The 20,074-nt window shown below is 31.9% G+C and overlaps 3 protein-coding genes across 3 annotated transcripts; 1 reads left to right on the top strand and 2 right to left on the bottom strand.

The window, feature by feature from the left end:
* The first annotated feature begins 125 nt into the window (after positions 1 to 125).
* Positions 126 to 4,721, top strand: LOC127064875 (uncharacterized). Its single transcript, XM_050996506.1, has 6 exons — positions 126 to 347; positions 606 to 1,120; positions 1,251 to 1,345; positions 1,430 to 1,705; positions 1,788 to 2,310; positions 2,384 to 4,721. Exons 2-6 carry the CDS (start codon positions 614 to 616, stop codon positions 2,606 to 2,608), a joined length of 1,626 nt encoding a protein of 541 aa, XP_050852463.1. The 5' UTR covers positions 126 to 347; positions 606 to 613; the 3' UTR covers positions 2,609 to 4,721.
* Positions 3,330 to 13,799, bottom strand: LOC127064874 (putative uncharacterized protein DDB_G0282133). Its single transcript, XM_050996505.1, has 6 exons — positions 13,375 to 13,799; positions 5,013 to 6,696; positions 4,723 to 4,925; positions 4,390 to 4,619; positions 3,987 to 4,298; positions 3,330 to 3,882 (listed from the first exon to the last, which is right to left on the bottom strand). Exons 1-6 carry the CDS (start codon positions 13,519 to 13,521, stop codon positions 3,687 to 3,689), a joined length of 2,772 nt encoding a protein of 923 aa, XP_050852462.1. The 5' UTR covers positions 13,522 to 13,799; the 3' UTR covers positions 3,330 to 3,686.
* A 1,067-nt stretch (positions 13,800 to 14,866) lies between these two features.
* Positions 14,867 to 18,986, bottom strand: LOC127064382 (G1/S-specific cyclin-E1). The gene is made up of 3 exons (XM_050995347.1): positions 17,849 to 18,986; positions 16,820 to 17,435; positions 14,867 to 16,729 (listed from the first exon to the last, which is right to left on the bottom strand). The coding sequence occupies exons 1-3, from the start codon at positions 17,860 to 17,862 to the stop codon at positions 15,980 to 15,982; spliced, it is 1,380 nt and encodes a 459-aa protein (XP_050851304.1). The 5' UTR covers positions 17,863 to 18,986; the 3' UTR covers positions 14,867 to 15,979.
* Positions 18,987 to 20,074: the final 1,088 nt, after the last annotated feature.

Genomic DNA, 20,074 nt, shown 5'->3' on the forward strand with positions numbered 1-20,074 from the left:
GTATCAACCAATGAAACGAGTAGTAACAAGTGAAATAGATAACCTCAAAGAGATGATTGGTTCAGATCTGGTAAATAAGTTTCATATGATATAACCTTAAAGTTTATACCTGGGGTTTATATTAACCACCGAAATTTTACAATCGCTAACAACTTCGTGACGCATAGGCTATTGAATTATATTGTCCTAACGGTGTTGTATTTAATGGCGGTAGTAGGTAAAAATGACTCTAGTTCTGGCCATTCCTCAATAAATTATTGAACCGATCGGACTTGGAAACATCAACGAACTTCAATAATCTTCGTCCATTAAGAATAATCTATTGTAGCGTTAATAAGGACATGAAGGTATGTTTGTATGTATATATAGAAATGTTTTCTACGTATATACATGGACGAGATTATAGTTATTTTTATTATAATAGACGATAATTCTACAATAAAAATCTGATATGATATCTTAAAAACAAACACGTGAGAAGTGTAATTGTGTTCAGTCATTCTTTTTAATTTGAAGATATTAAGAAAAAGATTATTAAGTGCAATATGTATGCATTATTGTTGATTTGATATTAGAATTTTGTGTGTATATGTTAAATATGTTAGAGGATGCCATGGATTGTTGTTACATTGAACAAAACGAAGCTACAGGAATGGACAAGGTATTTCCAAATGTATCTAGTCCAGAAATGTTCGATAGTGATGTGGAAAACAAACACAATGAACAACAAGAAGTAACATCAGTAATTGAAGAAACATTGGTCAAAACTAGTCCACAAGAACCTTCCCAGGCTACTCTTATCACTAAGTCCGACAATTATCTGCTGGCCAGAATCAATAAATATTTAACCGGAGTACCTCCACCGCCAAGTCATACTATTTGTCAAAGCGATTGTAATGACTTGTTGCGTTATATTCAACAAAACCAACAATATTTTTGGACAACCTCTCCTATATCAGAAGAGAAAAATGTTAGACAAGAAGAAATAAATAAATCTTTTAATCAAGGAACATTAGAAAACAATGAGATGTTTTCTTTTTATAATACCAATAATACTCAAAGAAATTTAGCTAATGCTTTTGATGAATGCAAGTCAAATACAAACAATGTTTCTGAAGAGGTATGTATATAAAATTTTGATAATGATACAAATAATTTACAAAAAAATCATAATTTAAATAAGGATACAATTACAAAAACAGATACTTGATATTTTAGAACAACAAGTAAATAATTCAAATAATTTGCAGAATAAATCGCTTATTCTTTATAATACTATCGGAGAGAAAGAAGTTGAAAATTTGCCATGGTCAGAAGCATATTTTCATAAATTTCATGGTATCCAGTAAGTATAAATAATATATTATTTATACTAATAGTAATATCTCGAAATTGATATGGTTAGTACCATTTAATTTTTTTGTTTCAGTTATAATAGAAATAAATCAATAGAAGAATTCGAAAATTTAACAATGAAACTATGCGAAAGATATATAGGAGCAGAAACACAATCTACGTGTAATGTATTTTTTTCTAAGCAAGGACCTGGAAGTGCTAGAAAAAGAAGTGTTCTAGCTAAACGTAATTATGGTCAAAGTCCAGGAAAGAGATTGAGTCATTTAGCTCGAAGAAGGAGAACATTTTCTAGTGCAAATTTACAAGGATTAAATCTCAATGATAAGAGACAATTAGTATTGAGTGTCAAGTATGATTTCTTTCGTCTTCATAATATATATTTTTTTTTATTTATTTATTATTTACTATTTGTAATTATATTTTAATTATAGAAAACCTACAACTAGAAAAGGTAAAAGTCCAAGAGGCAAAAGTCCAAGATATAAAAGTCCAAGAGGTAAAAGTCCTAGAGGATCGGCTAAGAAAAAAGTAGTTCGAAGGCTTACATTAGAAAATATAAGTCCATACAAAACAAAATTGGACACATCAAGACGAGCTCTTTTCCAAAGTCCACCCTTAGATAAAGCAGGCCCTAGTAAATTATTTAATTGTAGTAGTACCAATCCCCAAACAATTAAACGTGCTTTATTTCCCACTCCTAAGAAGGAAGATATTTTAATGGAAGGTGTTAAAATAATTGCTACCGAAGAATCTAAAAAGAGGAAGAGTGAAGATGATTTACAAGGACCTCGTTTCAAGTGGGCAAAGAGTTTATCGTTTGATTGCCCTCTTGAATTACAAAATACTACTTTACGTTCCTGGGATCGCGAGAGACATTCTTCTGGAAATGTCTTATCACAACATGAAATGTCTGTCACGCAAGGAAAAAGTGAACTTAGTGATACGCATAGAAAGGTAAGATATTTCATTCTTGTGCCATTGTTTAAGATATTATATTTGATATTTAATTATATTTATTATTGCATAGAAATTATTATGGGCTGTAGCAGAAGCACTACGAGGCAGAGGAATTGGTATGGGCCATCCACAGTTTAAACAGTACGCTTCAAATCTAGCACGTACTGTTAAAAAATTAATGCCTGATCTTGAAAATAAAAATATACCAAGAAAACCTGGCAGTACAAGTGATCGTATGTTAAAATTGGCTAAACATCATGCTCTTCTCATAACAGATACAAGGACTATGGAATGACTGTACTTGTTAGTACGAAAAAATATATTATTGTATCTTTTATACAAAAAAAATTCGTACAATTTTAAAAGAAAAAAGAAATAGAAAAAAGTACGAGTGTTATTACTTCGATACTTTCAAAATAATGAAGGACTTTTAATTAATTTAATGTGATAAATGTGATTAAATGCATTAATAAGATTTACATAATTTTTCACGAAAAATTATTATATTTTACTGTATAAATGTAAAAGAAAGGTTCTCCTAAAGTCACAGTGTATATATTAGAATAATTGTAGCCTGGACGGGATATTTACATATTTTATATATATATATACACATATATATATAAAGTTCTGTAAATCAATTATATTTAATATGTGATTGTGATCAAAGTACGTAGCTAAATCATTAGAAGCAAGTAAATACAAATTTAAATCTTATTGTCTTTGAAGAACCAATATCAATTTTTTCTTATTGCAAAGATAAACTTTTTCTTCTTGGTATTTCAAAGTTTGATATTGTTTTATATTATTAAGAATTATAAATCATAGAAAATTACCTTGCATAATAAACATCAAATTCAATATTTCCAAAGAAACTTGATATCTGGATTTATTCTAAACTATTATCTAAATTTAATTCTATTCGAGCCTCTTATTTTCATTAAATAAGGACTTTGGTAAGAGGCAAGTAAAAAGTTAGAAGACTATGTTACACGTACGTCACAAATTGTTGCAAATTCTGTTTTGTTCTATTTCAAAGTGATACCTTTGCTTTATTATTTATAAATTATGAAATATACAATTTTTTTATTGCTAATATATATCAATTTTATCTGCGCCGTACGAATACTTTTGCTCAATACAATTGATATGTATTAGCAGTCATATATATATATATATCAGTAAATAGATTAATATATATTTTAGCGACATATCTAGCATAAGATTTTTTTATATATATATATTTAATATAATTAAGGCGAGTAAAAAAATAAAGACTAATAAAGAGGGAAGAAATAAAGACTAATACAGACTAATTGCGATAGGGATTCAGGAGATATTAAATTAATTCTATAAAACTTTTTTAGTTCTCCTTATTCTGCATTTTGTCGACCGACCCTGGCAATCAGTTCATCTAATATTTGTGTAAGTTCTTTGTTCTCCTTTGTTTTTTGCTCTACTATTTCAGCGAGCGAATTACTTTTCAATTCAGCTTTCCTCACCATCGCATGCAACTTTACCGTCTCGGCTTCGTGTTGTTTTCGTATATCCACTAATTCTAGGTTGGCCCTATGACAAATTTTTTTAAATTAAAAATAATGTCCTTTCTTTTCTATTATAATATTTATCTCATATTTTTAGATATTACAGTATCTTCAATTTATTAAACTTACTTTCTTAATTGCGACATGGCATGAGTTTTTAATTGATCATAACGATTTTCTAAAGACTTTATTGTTTCCAAATTTTCTTGGATACTTTCTTTCAAAACTCCTTCGTTATTTTTATATGCAGAAACGACTCCCTTGAGCCTTTCATATTTTAAATGAACATCATTAAATGCAGCTTCCGTGTTACTAAGATGAAGATTTGTAGCTTGAAGTTCTTCTTGTACTTTAGACTTTTCTTGCTCAAAATTAGCACGATCCCTTTCTTTTTCTGTGAGTAATCGACTTATCGATTTTTCATATTCATCTACGACAACTCTATATAACAAAAATTACAATATTTTTTTTATATAAGACAACTTTTATAACAAATAATAAAATAATTATAAAAATTTGAAAAGTAAATTACGTCAATTGATTTTTATTCTCAACTTCTTGATTTATTTGCGCTTGCAATTTTGTTAATTTTTCTTGAGAAGTTGCCTTTTGTTTTTCCAATTTTGATTCATATTCTTTTTTCTGTTTCTCCAATTCTTTTTCCAATTGCGACACAGTCGCACGTAGTAACTCTAATTTCTCCGTTCCGTCTATATCGTCGACTTCCTTTGTATCAGATTTAGTTACTTGTATAGGTTCATCCTTAGAAAATACATAAGAAAATATTTATAAAGAAAATATGAAATTAAATGTAATTGTTATTACTAACTAATTAATAAAAAAGAATACTTTAAACATTGCTTACATTTTTGTCTTGAATTTCTTCTAATTTGTGAATCGTACCACTGGGAGGGGTACTAAAAACTTGACTGTTTCCTTGAGGTAACATACTGACATTGGCTAACAGAGGATCAAATTTGATATACAAGGATTCATTCCTAAGGCGAGTTGCGCTTTCTGAATTTCCTCTTGCCGAAAGAAAATCAAAAGACGTTGGGTCTTGGAATACTAAAAATGATAAATTGTTAAATACTTAAGGACGTTTATAGAACAATTTAATTACATACGATACGGAAAGATCAAATTTCAACTTACTTTCTAACACAGGATTAACAAAAACATCATCTTCAAATTCTAAAGGAGATTTGAAAATGTCATCTGCAATTTCTCCTGCTGCTAATTCTAATTTTTTTAAAGAACAACAAGTAGCATCATCATTAGACAATGTAGTACTCTGTCTCTGTGGCTTAAATTCTTCGTATTGCTCAACTTCATTTAAAGAATCAAGATTTAAATAAGTATCATCTGACAAAGTGAGCGTCTCATCCAATACCTCATCTGTGCCTGTATTACTTGTACTTTTTTTGTTACTATCTATATTATCCTCATCAGTTTTCTTTTCAACTATATCTTCTTTATATATTTTATTTCCATTTATATTATTCGTATCTATTCTATTTTCATCTAAATTATTTTTGTCTGTTTTATTTTCATCTATATCAAATGTTGTATCAGTTTTATGTTCATCTATATTATTTTTATCCGTTTCATTTTCATTTAAATAATTTATATCTGTTTTATTATCATCTATATTAAATGTTGTATCAGTTTTAATATATTCGTCTATATGAATTGTATCAGTTTTATGTTCATTTATATTAATTGTTGTATCAATTTTATGTTCATTTATATTAATTGTCGTATCAATTTTATGTTCATCTATATTAATTGCCGTATCAATTTTATATTCATCTATATTAATTGTCGTATCAATTTTATATTCATCTATATTATTTTCTGTATCCGTTTTATTTTCATTGATGTTACGAGCATCTGCTATATTATTATTTAAATTATTTCTATCTGGTTTCTTTTCATCTGTACTAGTATTTATATTTTCACTTACAATATCTGTAATTGCTTGAATAGTACAAGTATTATTTGTATCTGTTTCGCTTGTATTATCTACATCAGCTTTTTTCTCATCTACATTACATGAATCTGTTTCCCTATCATTTGTATCAATACATATATCTTCTATTCTGCCACTCTCAGCTTCGTTATAATCAACAGGAGAAACTGATCTTGGCGTAGATGTCTCTAAAGTAAGTTTTACACTTTCAACTTTGGATTCTTTCAGATCCTGTTCACTTCCTTGTTCGTTGACAGCAATATCTTCCTCCGTAGATACATTCACTTCCAAGTGCAAAGATGTTTGAGGTATATCGTCACGAATAAAATGTTTCTGTAATTCTTCTTGAGTCTGAGAAGAATTTACAAGGGAATGCGTGACATTCAACGGTGTTGCTAAACCGTTTTCGACCGCACGTGTCTCATTTAAGTTACACTTGACGAGTGACTTATTGTCAAGGATAACATTGGTATCATCAATGGCCGAGTTGAAGGTTTGAATCAAAGTATTATCAGGAGATTCATAAATAGAATTAGACAAAGTGACTTCCTCTACATTAGAATCGATTTGAATATCAGCACAACCACGAATTAGTTCATTAAGACCTGGTATATTACTATCCACATAAGAAGAGTCTGCGACCTTGAATAGTTGAGAGTTGTTGAGATCATCGGTATCGGAACTGATACCGCTGTTCTTAATGCTCTGCGTACTACCAATGCTGTAATAACTGCTCTCTGAGGAAAAGCTCTCGGGTGTTGAATACGTCACCAAATCTGCGTCCGCGAATTCACGCGCGAAACGCACCTTCACCTCGTGCTCGGCTGCTACCTTGGAGAAAGTGCTATTGGTTGTGTCGTTGCCACTCTGAAATCAATGAGACAAAACAAAAGAATAAAACTTTCAAATCAAATAAAAGGATTTTACGAAAAAATAAACACAATAAACGCAAAAAAATATAAATGAAGAGAACTCAAAAGAATCTCAATCTTCGCATCTATATTTTTAACAATGGAATATCCTTCAAAATTGTTGTGGAACGCTTTGAAACGAAAATCAGAATTTTTACAAAAGGATCATTTTGATACCTTAGATGTAGGCGATGAGGAGGATGCTGACGAATTTATAGGAGAACGATGTAAGAATCTGTTAATGTATTCCATAACGTGTTTATCAGCGAATACAACACTGTGCTAACATCCAAAGGAGAGAGAGAGAGAAAGAGAGAGAGAGAGAGAAGGGGAAGAAAAAAACGAGAAAGAGAGAAAGACGAAGTTCGCGCCGTGGCCTACCTCAGTTCACTGGGCCGATAATAACGGTGCATCAGAAAGAGAATCAGCTGACTTTGACTCGGTAGGGTAACAAGCCTCGGAGATTTCGTTAAAAGAATTGCGCAACCACCAGTAGCGGCGTGTGCGTTTCGCTCGTTCTAATAATAAATATATCTCAGGGAGAAAGCTTTTGCCACGATAGAAATCGAATCAGTCTCGTTTATTCCGAGATCTCTTACGCACGTGTAGTAACATACTTTTTTACAAACGTTATTATATACCTCGACTTATCCTTACGTAAGAAAGACGGAAGAGAAATATTTTTTTTTCTTTTTATTTTCGGCGCGAACGTTTTAAAAGTGACGTCTATGGAAATTTAAAGGTAAATAGCATTCGTCTCTATTTATACATGATACTGATATATAATATCAGTATAATAGATATATTATAATACTAATATAGTAAGAGATTAGTAATATATTAGTATATTAGTATTATATATAATATATATAGTATTATTTCTTATATATAATAAATTATAAAATAATAATAAAAAAATAATATTATATATGTACATTGCAAATACAATGAAAAAAAGGAAAACACAAACATAAAATAAAACTCTTATCACAGAAACATCTTGTTGAACTTTACTTTCATGATATTTAAAAGAAACATTATACAACAGGAGATACGCTATTCTGTTCGAATGTTTTTTTTCTTCACGACGATTACCTTTTGAAAAAGATTGCCCATCTTTCCACTTTTAAGAAAACTTCTCTTTTGAGTAAAGTATTCAAGTTTTTTCGTATTTATCACGTTCCTTTTTTTTTACTCGAGGAACCACCCCACGGACCGAAAAAGAGAAGTCATTCCCCTTTCTCTATATATTTCTTTTACGACACTTAACACACCGTTGTCCCTGACAAAATAAGAAGCACTCAACGGTGCTTCCAAACTGACAGCTTCGTCTTCGAAACTGGCATACAAATTTTTCAAACGTGTTCTCGCGCCCTTCCGGTATTATTTATTTGGTTCGCTTGGTTGGCTCATAGGTCGGCGCCGATGACACCATTTCCGTTGTCGCCATTTTTCTACTTAATCAATGCAGACTAATTAAATATGCGATTGTTATTTTAAAAGGATATTCCAAGGTCACGAAAAGAAACTATAGTAAACTTTAACATTATTGGCTGGACAGTAACACTCTGTCGTTGTTCCCGCGTTAAAATTTGAATTTCGCGCCAAATTATTGGAATCTCACACCGATTGCTGTCACTAATTCTATAAATGTTTTTTTCTTTTTTCTCCTCGTAAATATTAGTAACATATTGTATTATAATGAATGAATCATAAATGATGAATGTTCGACGAATAAAAGTATATTTGTAAATGATTAAACGATCGAAAAGTTCGAAATAATCATTGAAAACAACTTGAAAATCTTTAAGTGTTTCAATAACTGCGGAATATAAGAATGACATGATAGATGGCGTTAGTATTCTTACAGAAAAAAGTGGGACACTACGGTTGTTTATACATAAAGATTTTATAGAATGACGATGAGAAGAATACGTGTTTTCTCGTTAACCTCTCTGGTATGTTTAATATCGATTTGGTATAAATACATATTTTTTATTTGATTAAAACGTTCAAAGAATGTTCATCATTCGAAAGAAAGTGGAAATTTGTATATACACGAAAAAAGCAATTGACTTTTTTTGGTGGATGACGTAAACTCGTTGATAAGATATATAATTATGTAAAAAAATAATAAGATATATTAACCAGTCGTTTAAGAATAATTCGAATACTTTGCTTATTCGTTAACAGGAAAAAGTTAAATGAAATCGTAAAACAACGGTCTTAATCCTTTAACTTATATATTTCAGTCCTAGGTCAATATAATTGAAAGATCAATAAAATCTCTTGAATGACAGAAGATATTTCGGCGAGACAAAAGAATCATTTACATTAACAAAATTATTGATTGTACGTGGAAATCTCTCGATATGATGACATCAGGAAAAAACCGAGTCATACCATCCTACTCAAATGATACTTTGAATTCATTGTCGTCAAATAAAAAAACAAAAACAAAATTCAAAAATGATAACGATAGCCAAACGAAAAAAAAGAAAGAACGAACCAATGCGACAAATTATAATTTATTCTATACACTTATCGATAATGACAATGATAACAATGATTATGTAAAAAAAAGAAAGAAAGAAAGAGAAAGAGAAAAGCTATTCGATGACAATTTACCTCAGCTTTTTGATCGTTCTAAAACACGAATGTCGACGATCTCAGAGCGTGACACACAGTAAAGGAGGATAGGACATACGTAGACAGAAGAAAGAGAGACGAAGAAGAAAGTATATAATACGTAGAGTGTATGTATGTGACTGACTTGCAGTGCGCACGGCGACGTGAACGTGCGTGAAAATACGAAGATCTGTTCGGGTCTTTTCGGCTCCGGGGGAATCGATTCCCCGAGCCCTCGAAGTTCGAGAGACTCGCGCTCCTTATTCGGAGCGTTCTTGACATCGAATCGCGAATACGACCAATGACATACAGAACAGTAAGCAAGCAGTAGTGAATAGTACGAAGAGACGTTGCGTGAGTCATTCGCTATTTGCACCAAAAGGAAGAAGTCCACCACCTCCATCTCATCATACTCCTCTTTCTTCTCCTTAACCTCCTACTCGCCATCGAGACATGATGCAGCAACATGAAGGGAGAGGAAAAGAGAGGGGGGAGGAGAGAGAGAAAGAGAGAAGAGAGTAATAGGTGGATGAAGATAGACCTTGTCTGAGGGGGTGTGTCGAGGCACCGACGAGACATTTAATTCGACTGAAGAATTAAAAGATTCTAAAGAATTCTAGAGGAATTGCAAAAAGACGAGATATATTGTGCAACTCGATTCTAATTTTTTTTTTTTTTTTCTTTTTCTTTTTCCATGAGATTTGTCTATTTTCCTATTACTTTTTGTTTATTTTTATTAAGCATATAGAAAAGTATGTATATATGCAGATAAATGTATAATATCAGGTATATTAGATGTGCTCCTCCATCGCAATAAATTTTGATCAAGAGTATTCTAAAATTCGTATCGAAAAAAAAAATTTCAATTAATTCGAAATAAATTAGAACGAGAGAGGAGGGAGGGAGGGAGCGAGCGAGAGAGAGAGAGAGAATGAAAATGTTGATATAACTGAAGGGTAAAAAACAGTCGAGAAACAGTCTTCGATCAGATCTGCACACCTGTGCACATCTTCGATCCATGCGTACAATTCTCTTCCTGATTCGTCTTCTAATATTAGAATTCGCATAGCGTATCGACGGATGATGTATACAAGTACGAGAGCGAAAGAAAGAGAGAAAGAGAAAGAGAGAGAGAGAGGCAGACAGACAGACAGACAGAGACAGACAGAGACAGAGAGGACAAACCATCAGCCGCAAAAAAGAAAGAGAGAGAGAGAGAATAGAATGATAAAAAGGATAAGAAAGGTAGATGGTAATGGTAGTGGGAGGAAAACGAGAAGGGGCGGGGCGCGATTCGATCGCTCACCTTTCGTTCCTCGTGTTATCGAAAATTTGTCCCTCTCCGTACATAAATATGCGTGCGTGTCGTGTGCATATCACGTATGATCACGATGTGATCGCGTACAAAAGCCGCCGACGAACGCGCGGCGGCGCGCGCGCCAATTTTCTTGTTATCTTCCTTTTCGTCTTCCTTTCTTCGTCGTCTTCTTGTTTATTCAATTGTCGTTAGTAAACGGTAATGCGCTCTATATTATATTTTACTAGTATATTAAGTCGTCGTCTAACCTCGTGAATATTTCTCGCGCGAAGCCCCTCCTTTTACTCGTCGCTTCAGCGACGTTCTTTACAGCACGCAGCTCGAAGCGCGCACACGCCGCAAAGTCGCCGAATATGAAGATAAAAGGTAGTAGAGAGGATACACTCAACGGAACTTGGCGAATTAGACGCCATCTTCAAATGCATACGCCGATAATATTTGTTGCGTGCAGAAATTTATCTTCAGTCGATAATTTCTAAGGGCAATTATTCACAAATGAATTCTAAAATATTTCTTGATTTATATAAATCAAGAATTTAATTATTGATTCATCTTCAGGAAAGAATTTGATAAACGTTCAGTTTGTTTTGAGTACATGGTTTTCGAGTTTTACATTTTTTTTGCAATATTTATTGAGATAAATATATCTTGTTTGTCTTTGTTAACAAACATAACTTGTTTAAGAAAATTTTGTATAAATAGAAGAAAAAGAATAGAAACGTAAAACAATTTAGCACGAGATATTTTTTCAATTGAATTTATTCGAATACAAGAGATTTTCTTTGAAAAGTTTTAACCTCGATTGTTTCTTGTCACATATCAAGCAAATGAGCTTTTACTTGCAGAGGCACGTTGGTCGTGTGACATTTCAGTTCGTACCGAAGGGTAAATCCGAATTAGCACAAAACACATTCTATTACCCCCACTTCTATCCTCATTCTATATATTTTAACACATTTACCTAGATTGATCTCTTATTGGCGAAGTTATATAAATAAAAAAAAAATCATTTTTTTTCAACGTACTATACATATGATTAAATCAAATAACTTAACCATAAATTTAAAAAAGAAAAGAAAAAAGATTAATATTCTTAGCATTTTTAATTAAATGTAATTTTTAATTAAATTAAAACACTACACAAGACTCTAATGCTATTATTTTATAATCCTGCTAATTTAAACTAAAAATAATTTAATAACTTTTTTAAATTAAATAATGATTTAAGGTAATAAAATAAAAATTTTTTGAATAAACTTATTACCCAACACATGCGTAAAAAACACGTAACGTATAGTAATTAGATAGCAGGGCTAGTACGGCTTCGACTAAAAATGTCTTGTTAAATAATACACTGCACGTTTCCTTTTTTTCTTGTTATAAAAAATCTTCAATTACAATATTTTAATGTGTATCGTAATATGCATATAATAATATGCACGCGAAATGAATCGGCTATAACAATTACTAAAGATGCAAAGAAAAAAGAGAGAGAGAGAGAGAGAGAGAGAGAGAGAGAGAGAGAGAGAGAGAGAGAGAGAATAATTGTTTTTCTAAGATTAAGTTTAAGTGCTTAAAGTAGAAACTTATAAATAATAATGATAACAAGAAAGAAAACAAAAAACAATATAATTTAAAAATAAAATTAAATTTATAATTCTCGATTCTCGTATTCGTAGAGAATGCATGTCTTCCAAAAATATAAAAATAGTCTTTACTTAATAGTCAAACATTATTTTACCCTCTCTTTTATTTCCAAGTGCGTTAGCATTTCTTTTTATATTCCATGCATAGTAAAACAAAGAACTAACAACCTTATCGAATATTTCTATTTATTTACTCGAGCCTATTGTTTTACCAAGTTAGCTCGTGCTCGAATAACTCTACAAAAGTCGCGTGGTTTCGTTGCCCTACATATGGGAGAGTATTTTACGTGTATGCGTATTTATCTTATTTATAAGACAACTTATTACTTAGATTTTTCGATTATATGATAGTCAATATTTTCGATACCAAACAAAGCAAGCATGCTCTTGAATTCTTTGTACATACACACGCACAATTCTATAGGTATGATTCGTGAATAGCACGTGATACATTCACAATTCACACACCACACACACTGTTGCATTCGTGTGCCATAAATGCACACAAGCCTTTTATACAGTAATAACACGGATAAAATTTCTACCTTATCGACCTAGCTTTTACAAATGACTATTGTACAATATAATTGAATAGAAAGATTATTGTTATTCGAATAAACTAATATTAAAAAATGTAAATAATGTAGATAATGAAAGAACAACGATCTCTTACTGGCCTAAAACTTTGACTTTGAAAACGAACGGGAGAAGAGCAAGGAACTTATTTTTGTTTCAAGGTACTCCTGGAGATACAGAGTTTATTTATAGGAATTCGTCCTCCGGTCGACTATCAGCAAACGCCCATGGAAGACAAGAAGAAGAAGAAGAAAAGTAGAAGTAGGAATAAAAGAAAATAAGAAGAAAATGAAAAAAGTGAAGAAAACGAAAGGAACAAAAAGAAAACATTTTTATTTCTTTTATCTCTACCGCCTCTCTCCCCCCTCTCTTTCTGTATTGTATTATTCTTTGCGAAACAATAGCTTTGCATCGTTCAAACTTATATTAAAAATAAAAAAAATTAAAAAGAAAATAAAGGAGATACCTTACGACGAGGAGAAGTTTGGCTTGGTGGTGAATTGTGAAGCATTGCTGTGATTTCCCGAAGAACAACTCTTGTCCCTTCACGAACTTGTCCTCCAACGCCGACACTTTTTGGACTCGACATTTCTCCTGAACGTCGAATTTCCATATTTTGTAAAAAATATTCGATGCTTCTTCGTTTTTTTTCCTTCTTCTTCTTCTTCTTCTCTGTACGTTATGAAAATGAATTTTGTCTTAGATTGATGAAAAGAATTTCGTCTTCTCTCCTCCAAATCAAAGCGCACTTTTTCTTCGTCGTATTACATTACTAAACAAATTTAAATCTTTTTGTACATTTACGAACATGTAACGATCACGTATTGACACAAATTAATTAACACGATTCGTTTATTCCCTCGTTCCTTCTGACTTTGTAACCTAACACACATTCAATTCTACAACGCAACGACGACAGCTTTTAACGGCTGCTTTAGCATTCACAAACTTGAATGCGAACGCAACGACCAATCAGAAACGCCGATTTATCTGACTCGTTGCGCTACCATAGCGCTACATCACTTCATTACACTATCGATAATATAGATTTCTTTCATCCCATCGAAAATGAGCGGTAACGTAAATATACATATATACATACACGATCATATTGTTATTATTATTTTTATTTTACAAAAGATATACTGTCAACATAATTAACTAAATATTTGATTGTTATTATATATTATAATAATTTACTTAAATTCTCATTTAATGCTTCCTTTCTTTAGAATGATGCCATGCAGAATAGAATGGAGACATACACGAAAAAAAAAGAGAAAACTAATTTATCAGACTTTTGATAAAAAATAAACATGGATATGATTTCTCGTTGTTCTTCAGTAACGTTTTTTTATTTATTTTATATAACTCTTTTTTAAATATCTAATTCAAATACTATGCGAATACTTAACAGATTTTTGTTGATTAGAAAAATTATTTCTATATAACGAAAATCTATTTTGTAAATCTAATAAATCAAGATACAATTTTTTTCTAATATTGTATTTATTTGACTTTACTAGATTTATGTATTTCTCCTTCCTCCATATTAAATTATACTATGTATTAAATTATATATATATATGTAACCATATTATTTTTTTCTAACGTATATTTCACTGCTTGAAGGCAATTGCAATGACCAATCAGAACGGCTGATTTATATACTAACTTAACTGCAGTAGCGCTTCTTTCTTATCAATGGGTAATAGAGATTTCTTTTTAACTTTATGAAAATGAGCGGTAATCTTCCATGAGTGTGTTTTATTGTATTTTTATTATTATTTATATAAGAAGAGAGATACGTGATGTGAACTAAGAATATATTATTCTTTCAGGTTTCTATTTCGAAATGTTTATTTAAAATTCATGGAATACCGTTGTATATAATAACTTGTTTAAATTAATAATAATAAGGTAATTAATATAATTGTTATAAAAACTTTTCCTCCGAATACCATAGATTAACAAATTTATTGTCAAGCTTCATACAAATGTGTATAAACCACCATGTTGTTATATGAACGGCAGTGTGAAAATATCACCAAATATATGGTGGTTACAAGTCTTATTTGTCACATTTATACATGCTGATTTGTCGCATACATTCTCGCACGCACCCATTCTCTCACACGATTTCTTTTTTCATAATATACATATACATAAAAATACACACGCGTACAACACATTAATGTATTACCGCACCACATAGTACGTTAATATAAAGCAAACTATATATATATAAATATATATAAATATATATATATGTATATATATATATATATATATATAAAAGAATACTATTCACAATGTTCTTTTTATTTTTGTGCTAATAAAAAGAACTACGAGCGGAAAACATTTCTCGTAGGCACTAGAATTATTTTTTTGTATTTTAATAATAATAATAATAATAATAATAATAATAATAATAATAATAATAATAATAATAATAATAATAATAATATCTATATTTATAGGAATAAGAACGACATTAATTAAATCCGATTCGTAAAGTATATGTTGCATGAAGCTTCACTGTTGGGTATAATCACAGAGATTAGTCACCATTTAATACATGGCTCTTATTTAAGTTCAAGTTGCTTTGACACAAGGCACTTTTTTATATGTAAATGTTTATATATACTAAAACATATATTAAATTAAATTTGTGCTTACAATGCACATCTTCTAATACGCTTAATGTCTTGTACTGAGTCTTTTTGCTATGACAGATTCACCACCACGTGCCGAACGATCGCTGGATATGGTCGATCGATGCACACAAGGGAATTAACATTATGTATATTATATACGAAATAAAGTATAACAATTACTATAACGTTATTACGCTTATGTGTAAATTCAGTTACTCGTAAGCGACAACATTTGCGTCAGCAATTTTTTTGTTTTTTTCCCCTTTCTTGCTTTTGTTGTTTTTTTTTCCTTTTTTTTCCTTTTTTTTTTTTTCAACGAATCGCTCTAATTATAATAATTCTAAAATTTAAAAAAATATTCATGACGAGATGAGTAGTAGTAATATAATAACATCGAGCATTTGCAAACAAGTATTATGTATACGGATGTAGCTGTGGCGGGAGACTCGGTGTTGTCGGAGAAGTTTTTTGGCTACTAGAAGGAGGAGTTAAAAGACCACTTTCATTTGGACTACTATGTCTGTCAGATTCCGTTTTCACATCTGTTTCCTCTACGTCGACTAGTAAAATTTCTTCTGCCAATCGTTGTTGCGCTTTCTCTAACATATTCAGATCTACTACATGAGTTTGTATACGATGCGATTCATCCATCACTATGTTAGGTACTGTTGCTTTGAGTCCAGATCCTGAATTAGATTCCACAGGAGGAATAGTAGATCTTAACAAAAATTGTGAACCATCTTCCAACACTGTCGAGGCGAATGCAGTCAGCCATTTAACACAAGGAGCTAATTGTTCCCAGGAAAGATGCGATGCCCTTAAAGCACGTTCTCTTCCTTGTGTATGATAAATAGCTCCCGCAGCTATATGGCTATAAGGAAATTTTAAACTTCCTTCATCCAAGGTTGCTAAATCCAAAAGCTGAGCAGCTTGCGAATACTGCAATCCACTATACTGTGGATATATAAATACATTGGGTTTAGACCAATCACCAGATTCTATTTGCATGTAGATATTAAGCCATCCTGGAGCAGTCATCGGTGAGAGATTCCATCCTAGTCCTTTCAAAATGATTAACTCTTTCCCTAAAATCTCTTCCTCTGTGCAAGCCCCATCAGTAACATATGCGAACTCAGCTATTTTAGGTGGATAGATTTCTTCAACCTGAAGATAAATTACAAATTTTATTAGACTGTTATATTTATAAAAATGGTATTGCAAAAAAGGAAAGGGAAAAGAAAAAACAATACAAACCTTGGCTGCAATAAATAGGCACGTAATACCTATAAGTTGTAATTGACTTTTTGGTACATTTTGATGAGTAGACAAGTATCTGTCTATATAGTCCATAGCAAGATAATAAGTTTCTCTGTGTAGTTTGTATACTTCACAAACTTCGATTAACCAATCCAACAAAATAGCACGCATTCGTGGTTGTAATGTTGGATGCCTTTGAAACATTTGCGGATCTCTTTGACTAAGAGTCTTTTGATCTCCTAGACACATAAGGGCCCATACTTGTGAACCATCTGCCCAAGGAAATGATGGCAGAGGACTCGGCCTATTTGATGCATTATTAGAACCTGAAGGTGTTAAGAAACAAGTTGCATTTCTTAATTCCGACCAAGTTGCTGGTTCCTGTTGTTCTTTTAAAGGAGATGTTTGATGTTGAGGTGTACATGGATTTTCTATAGAATGTGCACCATTACAAGATTCGGTATATGACACATGAGATAATGCTGGTACTTTGCTAGGAGGATAGATATTTTCTGAATCTTCAGAAAGTTCAGCTGTACGTCTTTTACGCTTTAGTGATTGTCTCTCTTTACCACCTTGCAAATACGTTTGGGAAGATTTCTTTTCTTGTAAACTGTCGATAGAAAGGAAAGAAAAAAATTATAATCCTTCTTAAAGTTACTATTTTACTATCGTGAAGATATAAAAGAAGAAACTTATAAAAAACAAATGATCTAAGCAGGATGATTAAAAACCTAACACAGGACGCAATACGTAGTAGTTATATTACAACTTGTCATTTATTAGATCTCTAATAACGCTGTAATTTTGCAGCTATTGCATTTCTTCTTTTAGTAGTCTCAATATATGAATTGTAATAAGAGAAGGTTATATAAATAAAATTTAAGCTATAACTAAAGGAAAAAAATGACTTAATGTTTCCTGAGACTGTTCCAAGGTCGCTATAATATATATCAATTTCTTAGACGTGAAAACCAATGAAATAATGGAAAAATCTCATGATCGAATAGAAGGTCGAACACTCACCTGGTCTGTGGCATCTTGCTGAGAAATCCTCGCAAAGTTCGAAATATTAATAAGAGTTAAGATTTTTTTTTATTAATCCCCGATACCGGGTGATATTAGACTAAGTATTGACGAAAAGTAAGTAAGATTTCGTGCTACAATATTGCCGAGAAAATACCAAAAAGTATGAGAGCGCGCGAAGCTCAGACACACTCGATCGCCATAATGCACGTCTCCTTCCCCGATACCGATCCAATATTTAACGATGAAACTTAAACGCACTTGTTCAATTTAATCGAAAAAAAATCTCCGATAGTCTTCAATGATGTACCATCAAAGTGTAAATGGCTTTGGAATAAAATTTTCATGGAAAAATCCGAGGACGTGGATCTCGAAGCGCGGGAGACCAGCGCGCGAAACGATGACCAACCCCTGCTTGCAATCTGGCGCTGTGACGCCCTCTATATGAATACCATAACCTCAAAAGGGGAAAATTTTCCAATTTTTACAAATACTTTCCAGAGGACTTCCCTTGACCTTTCTCAATGGACAAACACCGATGTCATCCTCAGGAAACAAGGATTTCGATGATCAAAGAAAGGTCTTTCGAGCTGTTGGTTCACTCGACGACGTTTCACGGTCCGCGTGATTTTTCCAATAAATATACACTCTAATGACACTCAACAAACAAATTCTTGAATAGAACGTATACATTCGTCTTTATATTGGTCTTTTCTTTTCACATATATATGAAATTACAGCGTCGTAGCGTTTTCGAAATCGGGTGAACCGAGATGCATCCACGCTCTTCCGCGTCCATTGGGGAACGCTTCCCGCCTTGATCTAATCGCACTATATTTTCGAAGGAACCATGGAATATCTTTTTCGTCACTCGCGTTAAATACGTAAAAATGAAGAACGTCAGATGGTCGTATTTAAACGATAATTATGAAGATAATATCTATTTAAAATTCATTAAAGAAACAGCTTGCCAATACGAAGTTTTGCGGGAACGCCAAAGAAGTGATAGGCGCCGGGCAGGCGTGCTTATAGGTGGCGCTAGTAGCCTTTCGGGCATACGGCTATCCGATTGGTCGAGCTGCGTGACACAGCTGGCGCTCAGCTGATCCATTTGTAGCACACACTCGCATTTACCTTCACTGATAAGGGACGCGCGCGTGAAACGATGCAATACCATGCAACTCGCGCCCCTGACCCACGCGGGAAAATACGCGCGCGCGCCTAAATCCTTTTCCCTCTCCCTCTCTATTCCGCAACCCCCACCCACTCATTCTCTCTCTTTCTCTAAACGACGCGTCATCCAACCGACATAACAGAAGACGACCGACGACGACCCACGACCGTCGTCTTTCGTAAAGATACGCTCTTTGCCACGTGTCGAGTATGGTGACCCCTTTTGAATTACGCGCGAAGGCCAATTTTATATTTCTTTTAGATTTAGAAATTCTTTGGGTGTTTAATATAACGACTGATGCAGATAAATTTTAACGTGTCTTAAGTTCTAGTATTTATTAAGAATTCGTCTTCGCTTCCATATTTTACGTGAATTATATTATTAATAAATCGAATTAAAATTTTGTCAATTCTTAAAATTTGGGAACATTCTTAAATTTAGGAAACAATCGAAAGAATGCTTACGGCTGACATCTATTTATATAGTAGAAATAAGAATTGCTGTGGCAGTATTAATATATCTGATAAATTTCAGTATGTTATTATGACTCTTTATTTTATTTATATGAATGAAATATGTTGAAAAAAATCAAATTTTTCATATACTCTACAAAACATTTACGTCAGCATTTGGAATATATTCATAAAATAATATTCTCTGACAAAAGTAAATAAAAGTATAGTTTTCTGATTGTTTGGTATAATTTCTGATTAAATATAATGTTGATAAAATAAAATAATTTTTAAATTAGTTTAATCAATTAAAAAGTTATTTATAAATTATAAAATAAAAATTTATAAAAATAAAATTAAGAACTATCCCTTTTTTCTGTTAATACACACTAAGCTAACTATAAAAAATCGAAAAAAAATATCAGATGATAAAATCGATAATTTTGATAATCGATCATATTGATAATCCAAACGTTTTTATCGATCAATATCGTAAATGTAAAAACTTAGAAAATCATCTACTACGTGGCGCTTTGATCAATATTAAAGCTATAACTGATTTTGTCATCTATCTTGTATACTATAAATGAACGTCATTTT

The sequence above is a fragment of the Vespula vulgaris genome, chromosome 6, assembly GCF_905475345.1.
Source record: "Vespula vulgaris chromosome 6, iyVesVulg1.1, whole genome shotgun sequence".
Classification (NCBI taxonomy): domain Eukaryota; kingdom Metazoa; phylum Arthropoda; class Insecta; order Hymenoptera; family Vespidae; genus Vespula; species Vespula vulgaris.